At 32.8% G+C, this 15,675-nt stretch overlaps 1 protein-coding gene across 3 annotated transcripts in view; it reads right to left on the bottom strand.

Annotated features, from left to right (window-relative positions):
- Positions 1 to 15,610, bottom strand: part of LOC123710026 (autophagy-related protein 101) — a 49,683-nt gene extending 34,073 nt beyond the window's left edge. Inside the window, exons 1-7 of one of the 3 annotated variants that reach the window (XM_045661684.1) lie at positions 15,389 to 15,610; positions 15,074 to 15,186; positions 14,460 to 14,688; positions 12,257 to 12,380; positions 8,330 to 8,437; positions 7,300 to 7,458; positions 375 to 463 (exon numbers count right to left, since the gene is read on the bottom strand). In XM_045661684.1, the coding sequence (XP_045517640.1) occupies positions 375 to 463; positions 7,300 to 7,458; positions 8,330 to 8,437; positions 12,257 to 12,380; positions 14,460 to 14,688; positions 15,074 to 15,186; positions 15,389 to 15,472 (906 nt within the window). In that variant the 5' untranslated portion in view covers positions 15,473 to 15,610. Of the gene's footprint in view, positions 1 to 374; positions 464 to 1,855; positions 7,068 to 7,299; positions 7,459 to 8,329; positions 8,438 to 12,256; positions 12,381 to 14,459; positions 14,689 to 15,073; positions 15,187 to 15,388 lie in introns of those variants that run through there. The other 2 variants (XM_045661685.1, XM_045661686.1) reach the window with 2 other exon arrangements.
- Between the last annotated feature and the right edge of the window lie 65 nt (positions 15,611 to 15,675).

Below are 15,675 nucleotides of genomic sequence, written 5' to 3'. Positions count from 1 at the left end.
GATTTATACAGAGTGCTAGCAAAGTATTTTTTTATTCAAAGTTATGGGTCTCGGGTTTATATCCCATATTCTGAAGTCCAAGTCAGTCAAAATAACTTTATTCAATATAGGTAATATTATAGGTAATTGTAAATTTACATTTTCTACCAGTTCGCAAGTCAAGAGCATAAATCGGGCAAGAAGAACTGGCAAGAAACTTTCCGCCACTCTTTTTAATCGCTAAGTTTTAAGTCATACATTGTCATACAATTGCGACACACAGAAATTGATCATAATACCTAAAGGCTTGAAGCGCCTTACTTGGTGGATGGCCAGGGAAGTTAAAAATTGTATACACATACCTACAATCTACATATTAGTAAATATATAAATACCTCTCCGGTGAGCATTCTACAAGTAATTACGCCCAGCGACCACCAATCAACTGCGTGTCCATACGCGTCCCGTTGTAAGATCTCTGGTGCTGAAATCAATCATTTATAATATATCAAAGTCAAAAATATTTTGTAAAAACACAATGTACTTATGAACGTCAAAAAAAGAAATATACATTAAATGCTTCTAATTTTAAATTTACTGCCAGTTCTCAAATCAAGAGTTATACACATATAACTCAGTACAAGTAGAATCGAAGTGTACGTAACGGATGAAATAACAGAATGTTTATCGTTTGTTTGCCAAAATAACTAAATATTATGCCTATTTAATTGGTATGCTAGCTTCTTGTACCTAGTCCAGCCATAAGTTCTGTTACAAACGAAAATGCATTTTTAAAAATACACATGACCTGAACACGAACAATATACAAAATTCATATAGGTCAATAAGATAATGTTAATGTCTAGTGCTCAGATTTTCTATACAATTGCTTTAGTACAAAAATTATATTCGATTGATTCGTGGTCATGATTCCGTATAGTTCTGTACGAGATTATTATTTGTATCTATTATAATAAGATAGCTATTCTTTTTTACGTATTATTTCATGACGTGCATATTTTTATGTACGACCGTTTGTTGTAAAGCTTACGACTTTATCAATACAAAACATAACATTCACACTTCCTGTGCTCCACGCATCATTCCACCATTCATACAATTATTAATTATAATAAAATAAAGTTTTATAATTACATGGAAGTTGTTATCGTTGAGCACACGAAGTCTTCTTGAAGTCTTGAGATCACAACACTTTCACAATATTTTGAGATTCAAATACTTAATACATATTATCCCCCTTACCGATGAAGTAACATCGTGAGCCTCTATTAAATAAACAATATTTTTGTGAATTCTCAAATATAATAACTGTCTCACCCATGTGAAATCATGTACATTCCAACAAAAAAAAGAACAAAGTAATTATACTTTTTTATTTCAACATTTAATTGAGATTATCGATAAGCCGACAGAATGGTGGTATCAGAACTCTTAGTTTTCTCATATTTTTGGGGATCGACATGATATCAAGGGAATAAACCACACGCAGAAGTCACCAATGCTTAGCGGTATTAAGCAGGACAGTATTATTATAGACATTGTTGTAATGTGTAATGTATTTTGGCTTATAAACGCAGGTTTCTTTTTATATTTGAGGATAATATTTTCTTTAAGAATTAAATTACCTTAAACGAAAGATACTCAATTTAAAAATCATTATATTATCTTTGAAAAATATGTAGTTAGACGTAATCAGACCTAAATAACAAGCATTCATTTGTTATTTTTTTTGTCACAGCGGCAACTCAATTTGACCGTAAGAGACGTAATAGTACTATAGTAAAATAGTTTAACTGTTTATGAATCTGGTTTATTTATATATAAAAATAAGGGTATTTGAAAAATCAAAAACAAATAATACATTATCATTTATTCACATATTTATATAAATTATCACAAGACAAATCCTGCTTTTGAACTGATACATCACAACATATACTTTACATACAAGTAACAGCCATACATAACATTTTTAAGTAAGGCAAAGGTGCTTATATACAACGTGCGACGATATCTTAAACGAGGCACACAATTTTTACTCACTACAGACTTGCCAAACTCTATGGCTGGTGCGAATCGAGACAGAGGGTAAGATTCCGAGTCGAGACAGCGCTATTATATATACCCTGTAGAGCACATCCATATGTTTTTGACACACAGTGAGTCACAACTCTAAGGGTTTGGCTGCACAAAGCGTATTTAGACTTAGCTTACATTAAATCTGAATTGATAATAATAGAAACGCAAGAAATTGTCCGAGCTCTTCACTCGTCACTTAGTAACTTTTTGGAAGTATATATTTGAATCGTAGTGAAATTGCGATCGAAACTTGCTTTAGTTTGGCGCCAAGCCCGAGCTAAGTTTAAATGCATTCTATAAACCGACTAAGTAACGAAATAGATAATTGAAACAAAACAATGTTTGCACAGAATACTTCTACGGTAGTCTGTGCATGTATCCTCCTCTTTTGACTTCTAAAGTTTTTCGTGCAATACCTATTCATCAATGATTGTTTACTTCGCTAAATATGTACTACGTAAAAATCTATTTCGTTAACATTACCAGCGCACTTTCACAATTTTTTCCCATACACCTTACAAGTACGATTTGGCATTACAAAAATAGCAAATTATAAACATAAGTCTCAAATAGTTATACAATGTTTTGTCAGCTTTATTTGTTTTTAAAGTGCAAGTGATAAAGACAAAAGATTATACAGCTATCTCAGGCTTACTCTAAGGTTTATACGGGAAATTATGTTCGCAAAAACATGTACGCAGCCATAAAGTTTTGTATTTATCTGTATAAAAATATTGTCTCATCACCAAATATTTGATTTTGGATCATAAATTATAAGACTTAAGCGGCTCGCTATAATCTACAAAGGAAACTTGTGATCGTAAAGAAAGAAACCAATAGAACTTAAGTGTCAGAACCTAAGTACAAAAAAATTGTGGTACCAGCTCACACCTAATGGGGAATGGATTCATTCACGATAAATTCCTCCTTAAATTTTTTTGAAGTTATAATAATATGTTCGGAAAAGCTTTTTAGCTGCCGATTTATGTTTATTGTTTTATTTACATCCTTTTGCACTCCAAATTACCGCGTAATTAATTAGTTAATATGCAAAAGAATATCTTTCTGTACTTTAGCAGATCCAAATCCAAAATATGCTTTAATTCCACGAAGGCCACAAACCCTTCGAAACATACATCCAAAAATACATTGTCCGTAATCTAAATCCAGGTAAATGATAAATTCACGTATAATAACAAAAATAAAATTAAATTTGTAATCTTTTTTTCGCTTCTGATGAGGCAACTATACCGTCGAAAGAACCCAGTTCTAGACGTATGTCTCATCAAATAAATTTATCTATTTTCAAAGCTTGACCTTAGGTAAAATAACAACCCCTCCCCTTTAGAGTTGGTGTGTTCGATCAGAATCGTATTTCCCTTATACGTCGTTCCAATGGTATGTACTTAGGGTAAATTATAGACGTTATAGTGAGACATACAAATCACTACCTGACGTGCTTTCAACCGCTCAGCATAAACGACTTCTAGAGCGCTTTCGGGCCAGCCAGTAGCTAGACTGGACGAGAATTCTTGCTTTGAAGCCGGGCCCTTTACAAGAAAGGGCACACCCTTCTTCCACGTATAAGTATATGCCTTATGCTTCATCAGCACCACTACAACATGGTGAAGCAATAAAGAAAATCGCCCAACTCGTAATAATTTCTATTGGTTTATCTCTTTACGATATTAAAAGGTCACATTTAGGTACTAATAGCGTGAACAGGGCCAATCATAACATTGTCAGGATACAGCCATTTCTTTGGTGACAAAAGTTAATAAAAAGATACAATCAAGGGTAATTAGAGCTACAAATGAGGTAGGAAAGTAAATAACTAACCGCCTACTTATAAAACCGCTCAGCTAACCAGTTCTTAATTTTAGACAGCTAAGCTAAGAGAGGCGTTTATAAGCAAAGCAGTTCATGGATGGAGTCAGTACAAATACAAATTGAAGGTATAAAAGACTTTTTGACATTGAAACTCCGGTTATGTTATTCATTAATATCGTAATCAGAATGGCGACTCTAAAGGCCTAATATTAAGCCGTAGATATATCGAATCTTACAATGATGTTGTTTGTTGTTTATAAATTTGGATTAAAAACAAAATATGCTTCGTTTTGAACATTAAACGTCATCTGTAATCATGTGTATTTTACAAAATGTTTAGATTGTTTTAAAGTAAAGCTATGTAGTGTAGTGAAGTAAAGTGAGATAAAAATTCGACAGTTTATAGTACAACACAACTATAGGAAAGCAAATCTCATCTTCGTTTTTTTAATCTACGTTACGATTATCAGTTCGTTAACTTAAATTGTCATAAGGGAAATTTTAGTACTTATTTGACGCCATTAGAACTTATTCGAAGATGAAAATAATAGCATATAACTCAAGGGCGGACAATTAGTTAAATTGAATATAATTTCTATATTTAATAAGATGGCCTGTAATTCAAACGTATATCTATTTATTATTCACTTAAAAAACCAAATCATTGATCGCTCGAGGCGATGTGCGGCTCTCGACCAATCACAGTCGTGCAAAACGTTTCCTTCCACGTTCGTACGTTTTCCATAATTTGACACGTTCGTAGAACCATCTTAACCCAATAGACACCCGCCATAATCGATTAGCGTTGAAATAAAAGAGAGTGCAGAAAGATTGGAGAAGACTAGCCAATATGAGCGACACGAGGAAGACGCCTTCACTCTTTCCGAGGTCGTCTATTTATAAGTAACTAACTTAAAATTATAGTATCCGAATAAAGGCTTACTTTAATATAATTAAAAGAGTTAATCGTAATTTCACGATGTCCTTTGACATTGACATTGACGTTTGAAATACGGGCCAACCCAAGGCGTTACATATGAAAATAACTATTTATACATTTAAAATTAGTAATAAATCTAAGTTTCACTGTAGAACACACGATTTTTTTTATATTTTCTCTTTTCTCATACACTTTCTATCCATGCACCATCTTATGTTAAAATTATCACACTTTAAAGTAACCTACTGAGAAAAATCTACAATATACATATAAGCATTATAAAGCTCTCATATTGAACCATTAATTTGAATGAGAAAAATATATTTACACTACAATATACACTATGTGCTCTTATTGGATTTCGCCTACAAGTCAGCTAAAATTGCGGTTAAATCTCCACCTAGAAATCGGTGGTTCTTCGAGGTTCATTACAACCTAACTTTCTGAGTCATTTAGTTATGGAGAAGTAGCCGCAACTTTGAACTATTTTCGAGTTATTTTTTATAGAATAAAGACAAAAAGATATGCTGTTCTATTATTCCGTACACAAAATAAAAATTGTCCCAAACTGCTCACAATTTTTTAATATATGAGTTTTTTGAAAATTCTTTACATAACCTATGTTAAAGACGGGTAAAACATATAAAATATCATTATCAATTTTTTTATTTCTACTTTTTATAGTTCAACACGTACCTTGGTAAGAATACGGCTCTTAGCACGGACGAAACGTTTTTATACAGAACTAGACATACATTTGGCCGCAATCTGATGTTAAGTGAGATGCGGCCTATCGGAGGGCACGTCTGTCTTGCCAAGCCTTTTAATACGTAAGGTTTTGTTTTATCTATGATTTTTTTTAAGTGTTCTAGTTATAAAACTAAATTGAATTTTATGAGATGCAATCCGTAGATATGGTTAATAAATAGAATTCGTGCTAATAATATAGACAATTTTGAGTATCGCTCCGTGGCCAAATTTGGAACTAAAAGTCTATACAAATTGTATGGAAATCCGATATCACAACCTAACGTTCGTATAGGACTTAGATGTCGCGTATTAATCGCGGTGTTTACAATAAAAAGACGCAAACAAAACTTGCCAAAATACGTGCCGATATAAATTAAAAATAATTGATAACCCTAAAACGTTAGGATCAAACGTAAAATGGACACAACAACCAGCTTTCATTGACTATTGTTTAACTAATTCACTATTAACTTAGGGGCGGATTAACAAATAAAAATAAAACTATTTCAATGTCTAATAACTAAGTACATTAAATAAATTTCTCGACTCACATTTATAGCCGAAATTCGATTATCTAAATCATTAAAATATATCACAATTACATAATTCATCGACGACAATAATTAGCCATTTCAGGTCAAACTACGAAACAAAATTATTGTCAATATAGAAAATCACCAGGCGTATAATCACAAATACAGGGTGTCCCTGATTAGTTTCCGAACTGTGTTGCTGACCGTATTCGACTCAGTTTCCGGTAACTTATACTTTATCGCAAAGAGATAAGGTTGAATATCCGGATACGAGGTATCGAATATCAGATCCGCGTCCGACCGGTTAGGCATCTTGGGCACGTATTCGTGACGGTTTATTATCTCTGTGATAAAAACTATTTGGTCTTGAAGCATTTCCACTACGCTCTCGTGTCTATGCATGTCCTGGCCCGATTCGGTCAGTTCACAACTTACGCGCCATATTTCCCAAGGCACGGGCACGTATGTCGGCAGGAACCATCTAGTCCGGTGTTTTTGGAAGAACTCGAGGCTTATTTCGCCCTTAGCGGGGGACGGCCTGCCGTCAATCGTGCGCAGGAGTTTCGAAAAGGCCGATATTTCTCTTTTGAGCTTCCGAGCGAGCGATTCGGACGCGCAGCAGACGTACGTGAAGTCTATGAAATCGCAGTCAACGTCCACATAATTAACGGTTCGTATGGAGTAACTCTCTTCGTTGTTGTAGGTGAATTTGCCACTCGATCGGTGGAATAGCACTGTATGGAAGATACTGGCTACCACCTCGTCTACTTGGCTACCGTCCATGGCGATTTCGAAGTTGAAATCGCGTGCGTTCATCGTGACGGCGTCACTGGCATGTCATGGTTAATAATCGCGTACGAATTAAACGGTTTAAGATAAAGTGCGAAGTGCGAAAGCCGTGTACGCCATTTTGGTATAACGTGTCAAATCCCACACTGAAACGGAAAATGACCGTTTTAATTTTTACGTTAGCGAGAGGAAGCAAGCGAACCTTGCAGATTCGATTTATGATATTAAAAGATATTTGCAAATATACGTGCCGGCACCATGCTTTATATACTATTGTAAAAATAATAAAACGCATTAAACATAATTATTAGTTTCCTGAGTTGTACCATTGTAGGTACAAACAACTTCAAGGCACCCCAGAAATGGAATATAACTCACCCATATATTTAAGAGTCCCACAGAGCGTCGAAGTCCTCGATCCAATGGACAGCCACTTGGAAAGACCGAAATCAATCAATCGTATGTGATAGTCCGAATCGAGTAGAATATTTTCCGGCTTCAGATCACGATATATTATACCCGCGTTGTGTAGGAAATCTGGAAGATTTTTTCACATATTTTTAATTTGGTGATACATGGAATCCAGTAATTACATTAATAGACATAGACATAACATTTATTAAAACACATAAATAACAATAATCAAAAAATAAAAATAAATAATAATAGAGATAACAATTTTTTTATAGAAAAATGTTTAATTGTGTAATGCGTGTGTGCTGTGGTTGTAATTGGCTCTGGCTCAGCATTATGCTGAGGAACAGAGTTGTTCCACAGCGCTGGTCATTCAGCCAGAGACCTCAGAAGCTAGTTTGCGTCTCAGTCACAAAAAACAAATGAGAATCTTATACTCAGTAGAAACAAATAATAATAGTAAAAGTTAGCAGTGTAAGCAATGAAGAAATAATAATTAAATATGTACAAAGAAAATTGTACATATTTAATTTATACGAAGAAGCTTTTATCATAACAAATAATTAAAAACTAATATATTGTTCTACAGAATCTTGTCCTTATAAAATAAAAAAATACTAATTCTAACACTGTTGAAAACTCAAATCTCAGGAGGGTTCTCTTACAGCACAGATTCTAAAACATCTTCTCTATTACACACCAATTACTCATCGCCTGCTAGTACTATTAAACTGTCATATATCTGTCAGCTATATTTATCTAAAAAGTCTGACTACATTAAAGGGGATTCTTTTATAAGGTACCCTTAGCACAAAGAATTCCACCCCAAATTCACCACTGCAGGCTTTGTGACCGCAAAATGTTTCATGGCTAATAAAAGTAGAAGAACAAGAACTCCAAAACAGAAATGTAATGTGTATCGTCGAATCAACCCATTTTTATATACGACTTTCAAATGTATCGTAAAACTTGTGCTTATTAGATTTTTACCTACCTATAGCGAACGCAATTTCAGCAACGAACACTTTGACGATGTCCTCTGGTAACTTTCTCCACTGGTCTAACAAAACTAGCAACTCACCGCCCGGAATGTACTCTGAAACTGTTTGTGGACATTAGCAAATGAGGTGATTATTGATAAACTTCAAATAAACGATAATTATGGTCAAACTAATTTATAATCATTTCTTTATTTCAGATTATATTTAGTTTTAGTTAGTGTTAGTAACAATTAGGTCTTAGTTGCTGTGATTAATGGTTTAGTAAACAAGTGAGACAGTGGTGCATGGACAGCAGCACGTTTAAAGATATGCGTGTTCTTTGTATGCAACACATTCGGGATTGATGCTATGCCTAACACTTTTTCGAATGATCTCGAAATAATATTTTATTTATTTATCTATTACAGAAATACATACATTATCCTTATAGACTATGCCAATACGATAAAGTCGAGAAACATTAAATAATTAAAATATAATAAAATACGTTTATAATATTAAACACATAATTTACACAATATCGCTACTATGAATTCACTCCGCGAACAAACCCACGAAGAAACCCAGTTCTTGGAGTACACTAGGGTTGCACACTACACCCCTCAAGACTTTCATATAAAATAATACAATAGAAATTTGCTCCAACTACAAATTTTAGTAATTACTAGTAATTTCCTATTATTAAACTTCTTTGAGAACGATAACACGTATAAAGCTTTTCTTAGTATTTACTAAATAAAGGCGACGTTCTAATCTAAATTTTGGGTTTTATACGCAAAATAGTAATATCAATTTGTAAAATATTCTCTTAAGATGACCTTTTTTATTTTATTTAATAAACATACGAAAACTGCATTCATTATATTTCGACAATAGAATCGTTACTATGCATAATAAGTTATCTCGTGGTTCCAATAGATATTAGTACACCTTTGTCTATCAAAAATGTAATATATTGAGAAGCACAATTTCTCAATGTATTTCGAAATAAAAATAATGAATACCGTAGACACTTAACCTATGACCTACATAGGCAAAATATTAAAATGATTTCTATCATTATTCTTATCATTTATTGATAGATAACTGAATGAACGTCAGTTAAAAAAAATAGTTCTACATTAAAATTTACTGCCAGATCTCAAATCAAGGTAGAACAAACGAGAAGAACTAGCAAATATCGCCAGGTTTTTTTTACAAAATATTTGTGAGCACCTCTCATTCAAAATATACATCATGTATAATTTTTAATCGCGGTCTATGGGACTTTATATTTTAAAAGATTTTAGTGTAGTTTTAAAACACGTCTGTATTTAACCAAAGGCCATCCAGACCACAAATACACAGATGACCTAATGACAAATGTTGAATCGACCTCATTTTACCATTAATGTCTAGTCGCAATCGTACTGATAAAGCAATTACCTAATACTAGGTCGGATTTTATTACTGGTGACCGCTGCGAATTGGGTTTAAGGAGAACTATTCAACTGAAAACACCTTTTTAAGCATATGCGCACTTTAATTTATTTTATTGAAGTGTATTTAGCCACTGAAATGAACATACCTACTTATCATCGAATAGTTTTGACGATGAGTATCTCTTAATGCAAACAATATATATTATATATACATAAATATTAAACAATATTAATAAGTATCAGTACCGTAATCTCTATATGCTTTGACGACCTACAATATACACCTTTTTTTGTTAAAAGAGGTGAAATTGCGCTTACGCAGGCCCGCGCCAAGGATGTCGAGCTTGACGCTAGGTGGGTCTACACTCGAATCCCTCTGCTGTTCAGAGGGGTAGAGACCCCACCCACTAAAAACACCACAGCCCTTCACACGCCCTTAAGATGGGCCCTCGGGGTTCGCCAGGCATTCTACCCAAATACAATATACAACAAATCAACGTGTGCCGGGTAAAAAAGGTGTTTATTTATTATAATGTGTAAGATTTGGGAAACCTTTAAAGTAAACAATACCTGTGTCAGGGTTCCCAGCTATAACTATTAGTTTTACTATTAAGCTTGTTATAACAAACTTAATATCATTAAAAAAATTGAAGTTTTTTAAAGGTTTACAAAATCTTCTTCCACGAGTATTGGTAAAAAAAATCTTACTGGTATGCATAACCAGGGTATCAAACTTTGTCAAACTTATGATAACGCCATTGATGTGTTTCCATCACAGTGTAAATACGATGATAGGGACGAATAAGTACTAAAAACTACGCAACGATTGATTTTGTTTTTACAATAGGCAAAGATACATCATTCGATTTATTTTCAATTAAAACATTTCATTTTCGGACTTTCGATATTGTATAGATTATTTTCGTTAGAAAACGTGTTAGATTTATCGCTACGAATGTTATCTTGTCTACTATAATTACGCTGATATTAAATACCAATCATATGATGAAATAGCTTATTTCTATAATCAATGAAACCAATCATAAATAATTGGATAGGTTATTATGGAGAATTACATGATTTGTGTTAATAAGGAAAAATTTACAAATACAGTGGAATCTCGAAGCTCGTTAATTCGAAACCCTCAGTAAGCTAAGAAGAACCACTTAGACTTCGTAAGCCGAGCAAAATATTATTTCCCTACGAAGTATTGATAATACAATATTCTACTGTATAACTCGAATTTCAAAAAGGAGACTTCCTAAGTCGTAGTAAAAAATTATAATGACGTAAATAAAATCTAAAATTAATGTTAGGGTTCAGGGTTACTCATCTATTGGTTTTGTCTTGTACACGTGCAATTAATGAATATATTCATTAGACATATATAAGTCGCGCCTATGTATGTCGTAATTTCAGCAGTTAAATCATATGTATCTTTAAGTTCTTGTTAAGTCGAAAACTCGTTAACTCGATTTTTTTTTGCTGCATTTTCCTTTACATATACAGAGATTCCACTGTATCTAAATAATATATAGAATTAGAAAATAGTTTTGGTGGATTAATTGTCGTATTGAAGATAGCCAGCCATTGATAGAGAAAAATGGAAAAGCTGGAGACGGCCTTAACACATGAACGGGTTCCGATGAACGGTACTGAAGGAAAGTCGAGTAACAGGAAAAAAAGGATAACATAATTAAATTGTATAATTCAAATCAGAAATAAACGGGCTTTATTATTATTACTAAATATCATATTAAAAAATTACGCCCCGTGCTTTACTGCAAGCAGTCAACACAATTGCTTAACTATATAATTTGCACGATGTTTTTTTCTTTTTAAAGTTTATTATTAATATAGTAATTCTTGACCAAAAAAGTGTAAATAAAAAGTTTAAAAATCGTTATTATTTGTACTGATATCATTAATGCGATCAAGGTTCCAATAGCGGAGATATATCTTAGAATAATATAGTAACTTAACGTTTATCGTATTCCAAGGAAACTTGTGGGCAACAACACACACGATAAACAATTAAAATTATGAATATCACGGAACTCCTGTGTGTTCAGAATGAACTTTCAACGATACTATTTACGACCCATATTTTAAAGATACCAGATTATTTACTCACGTTTACGGCTAATTAGCCAATTAATAGAAATGACATTTTATTAATTTGACAAAATACGACTCTCATTTTCTTCTGTTTTGAGTCACAGATAAAATAGGATGCGTAAAATATTCGTTAAAAACATTGTGGACGTTTCGTGTCAAGGTTTTTTTGTTTAAATTTAATAAATACGTAAAATAGATTTTCAACCGTATATCACTCAAGTTATAGTTTTAGTAAAGTTGCCCATGGACGCACCGTCAAAATGTTGTCAAGGAACTGGTGAAAGACCTTAAGTTTAATAAACGTTTGTGGATGTTAGCAGACCAGCGATTTTACTCCAAGGCATTATAGAGTAACATTCTATTAAAGTTGCATACACTTACCAAAATAAAGTCTCTTCTTTGTCTGCCACCGTGATACTGCTCCAGCTATAAACTGGTGATGGCCAACAACGGACTGGATCTTCGCCTCCTCTTTAACTTGGCACACTGCTCTGTCATGAACCAACTGGAATAGAAAAGATACTTTATATATCTCGTCTATATATTTAAAAATACAAGAAAATATGACATCACAAATTCAACCCATACACAACAATCAAATAAGTAATCTATCAAAGGAAAAAATTAAAACAAACAAAAAAACAAAATAAATATCTCAATGAATACTTAATTTACTTGAATTAACGGGAGAAAAATTATCTTGCTTGTTTCAAAAGATAAAGAATAATAATAGAAAACAAACACGAAAGTCACAAACGGTAAAATGTAGTCTGATAATTATTCAAAGCCTACTCAATGTTTTGGATTGCATATTACAGCTTTCAAGCATTACTAAAGGTCGTGTTGGTGTTGCATATTTTTCTCCATTCTCGTCTCTTGTGGGAGTGCATACTAAGGGCAAAGAAGCTCAGAAGGTTCTAGTAATATATTCAAGAAAGACTCCAGGGAATGCTCCGCCTCTAACGGCACAATTCAAGCAGCTCGTCCTCCATTCGGATGCTCGCACAGTACAAGTCTCAGCGCCATATATGACAATGGGAAACACTATTATCTCGACCAATCCTTTTATAGTTTTGACCGATATATTGCATTTAAAGTATACGGTTCCATTTCTATTCCTGATTAAATAACACAGGTTGTCTTGGAAACCGTAGAGTGAATCTCATTCTCAATTTTGTAGTACCAAAATGTATGCAGAATATAAGGTGATGTGTTTTTAAAAAAGACAGGTATATCATACAAACGCTCATAATGTTAATTAATGTATTATACAGTCAAATTATCTCAATGTCGTTTGACAATGACCTAGTGTCCTACTTAATTTTGTGTATGAAATGAATACAAATTGCACATTTTTTTAATAGCTTATAACATTTGCATTTCTTATATGTAAATAATGAATGAATACCATAATCTCTATATATATAAAATTCTCGTGTCACAATGTTTGTTCCCATACTCCTCCGAAACGGCTCGACCGATGCTTATGATTTTTTTTATACATGTTCAGTAAGTCTGAGAATCGGCTACTTCTCTCTAATGTATCTTTCAGGCCCCTAAATGACAAGGGGTGTCCATCCCAAAATTTTATTTTTTAGTTTTCATTTTTTTATGATACAGCATACAAAGATTATACATAGGTAATTTTTATTAAACAAAAAGAAATGTTTACTGGAAATAATATACATGGCAAACGACGTTTGCCGGGTCCTCTAATGGTTCATGTTTAGCTACAAATAATACTATCTAAAGTAAGTATGTTTATTACTTTTTTCTCAAGAAAATAAAGACCTAAAAAAAAGCAAAGTCAATCAAGGAATAGTATTGTATTACAATTAATTTAATTTTGTCTAAAAATAGCATCAAGATAACACTGTAAGACCTTGTTGAATAAATTTTAAATCATTATTGTATACAGTGTAGCGATAACAAGCTTTAAGCTTAATTTACATAACAATAATACAAATATCAATCAGTAGCTCCAAAAGAGAAATAACTTCCGCATTAAGTTTTGATATTTACTATGAATCATTTAAACACTGAAAATACTCCTCTTTTTGATATGGGAGGATAAAAATAACCAATTGCAGGAGTTTTAACTGTAGGAATGAGGAAACAGTTGGCATTTTGCCAAATATTGGGCATGAATAAAAATAGGTCAAGGGAGTACCTTTGTTTATCAAACATAGTTTAACTGGCTGTTTAGAGTGGCACCCGAACAAACCATTTTTTTTATCAGCTCTTGTTATAAGGTTTTTTTTGATAATTATATTATGAAACACAATAATGCCTTTGTAAATCATTTGATCTAACCAGTTTTCTAATATTTATATTGTTGATTTTAATAATATAAATCATTCATAAAATGTGATTTTATTTTATCTATGAAATGTCAAGTCTTAATTCTAACATACCAATTATTTCAAATGTTTAACTATATATTAGAATGAGTTAACCCTGGGAACTACTGGTTCAAATCATTCATGGTTTTTGAAACCATGAGGCAGGGCTAATTACATCTTAGTGGCTCTCAATATTTATATTTATAAAATGAATTATGTAAATTATTTTAAGCATAACTAACCTGTGACTTGCTCAGAACTTTTAAAGCATATTCCTTATTTTCAGAGACCTTTCTCACTTTAAACACCTCTCCAAATGCACCTTTAGCAATTGTTTGTACTACTTCAAAATCTTTTTTTAAGAGATCAGTTGTGATGGGGAATTCTGGGAGAAATATTGACTCTTTATGGGCAACCGGCCAAGCAGTTTTACAAGCTTCAAGAGGATTATTCAATGTAGAATTGTGCCACCTGAAAAGTTATGCTATAAATAGATGGTAGCAATAAACAAGACCACTCCAGAAATGTACACTAAGGTCTCATTATAATCAAAGTTTTTGACAGTTTAATGCGTAGATCAGATATTTAGCTATGTAATTATAATTATGCCTATTTACTTGTAAAATTAATGTACTCTTTTTATCTTCGATTTCATTTCAACCTCTAGTATTTAACAAATTTGGTATCTTGTTTAACTTAAAAAATGCTTATGCTAATAAATTCAATAACATATTTATTTAAAATTTATAAAGAAAAACGTACTTAAAAAGTTTCGAAAATACCACGCTCAACACGTAACGTAAATATGTAACGTATGTGTACTGGCAATAAAATATTAATGATACACAACACTAACCTTCGTCTAGATACTCGTGACCAAGGCCGAGAAGTACTGTACACTGAATGGTTGCTGGTTACGCTTAGGTAGGAGCGTCCGCTGAGGTTGCCCACAAAATGCGACAAGCTGAACTAAACACAAACAAACAAACTGCAAACACTTTCCAAAACAATCAACACGCAAACGTCAGTATCGACCCAAACGTTAGTTGTTAAAATTATTTGCAAGTAAGCAACCACATAGTCATCAACAACAAAGCATTTTATAGATTACGTATGTTGAATGTACAGCTGTGAATGACATTAGCAAGTTTTCATTTTGATCGCAGATTACCTGACTTGTAAATGCTTGGCCGTCGCGGGATGTGTGAATAGATAGCTTGTTTCTTCCCTCTGTTTTAGTATGCAGGTTTCCCATTAAACTTAAAAAAGGATGTAATAATGAGAGTTAACCTTTACAGTTCTCCGTTTGGAAATTATTTATGAAGTAAGAAATTTATTTATTTTCAAACATTCGAGCAAAATTTTGTTGAGTTTCCACTTTTCTTAAACTCAGTGTTGCCAGTTAAAAATATTTTCATTTTATCATGTATAACAGATAAAATTCGTAAATGGAGGAAG

Source organism: Pieris brassicae, chromosome 5 (assembly GCF_905147105.1).
Source record: "Pieris brassicae chromosome 5, ilPieBrab1.1, whole genome shotgun sequence".
NCBI lineage: Eukaryota > Metazoa > Arthropoda > Insecta > Lepidoptera > Pieridae > Pieris > Pieris brassicae.
Note: the sequence above shows the minus strand (reverse complement) of the source record. Positions and strands in the feature narration are given on the sequence as shown.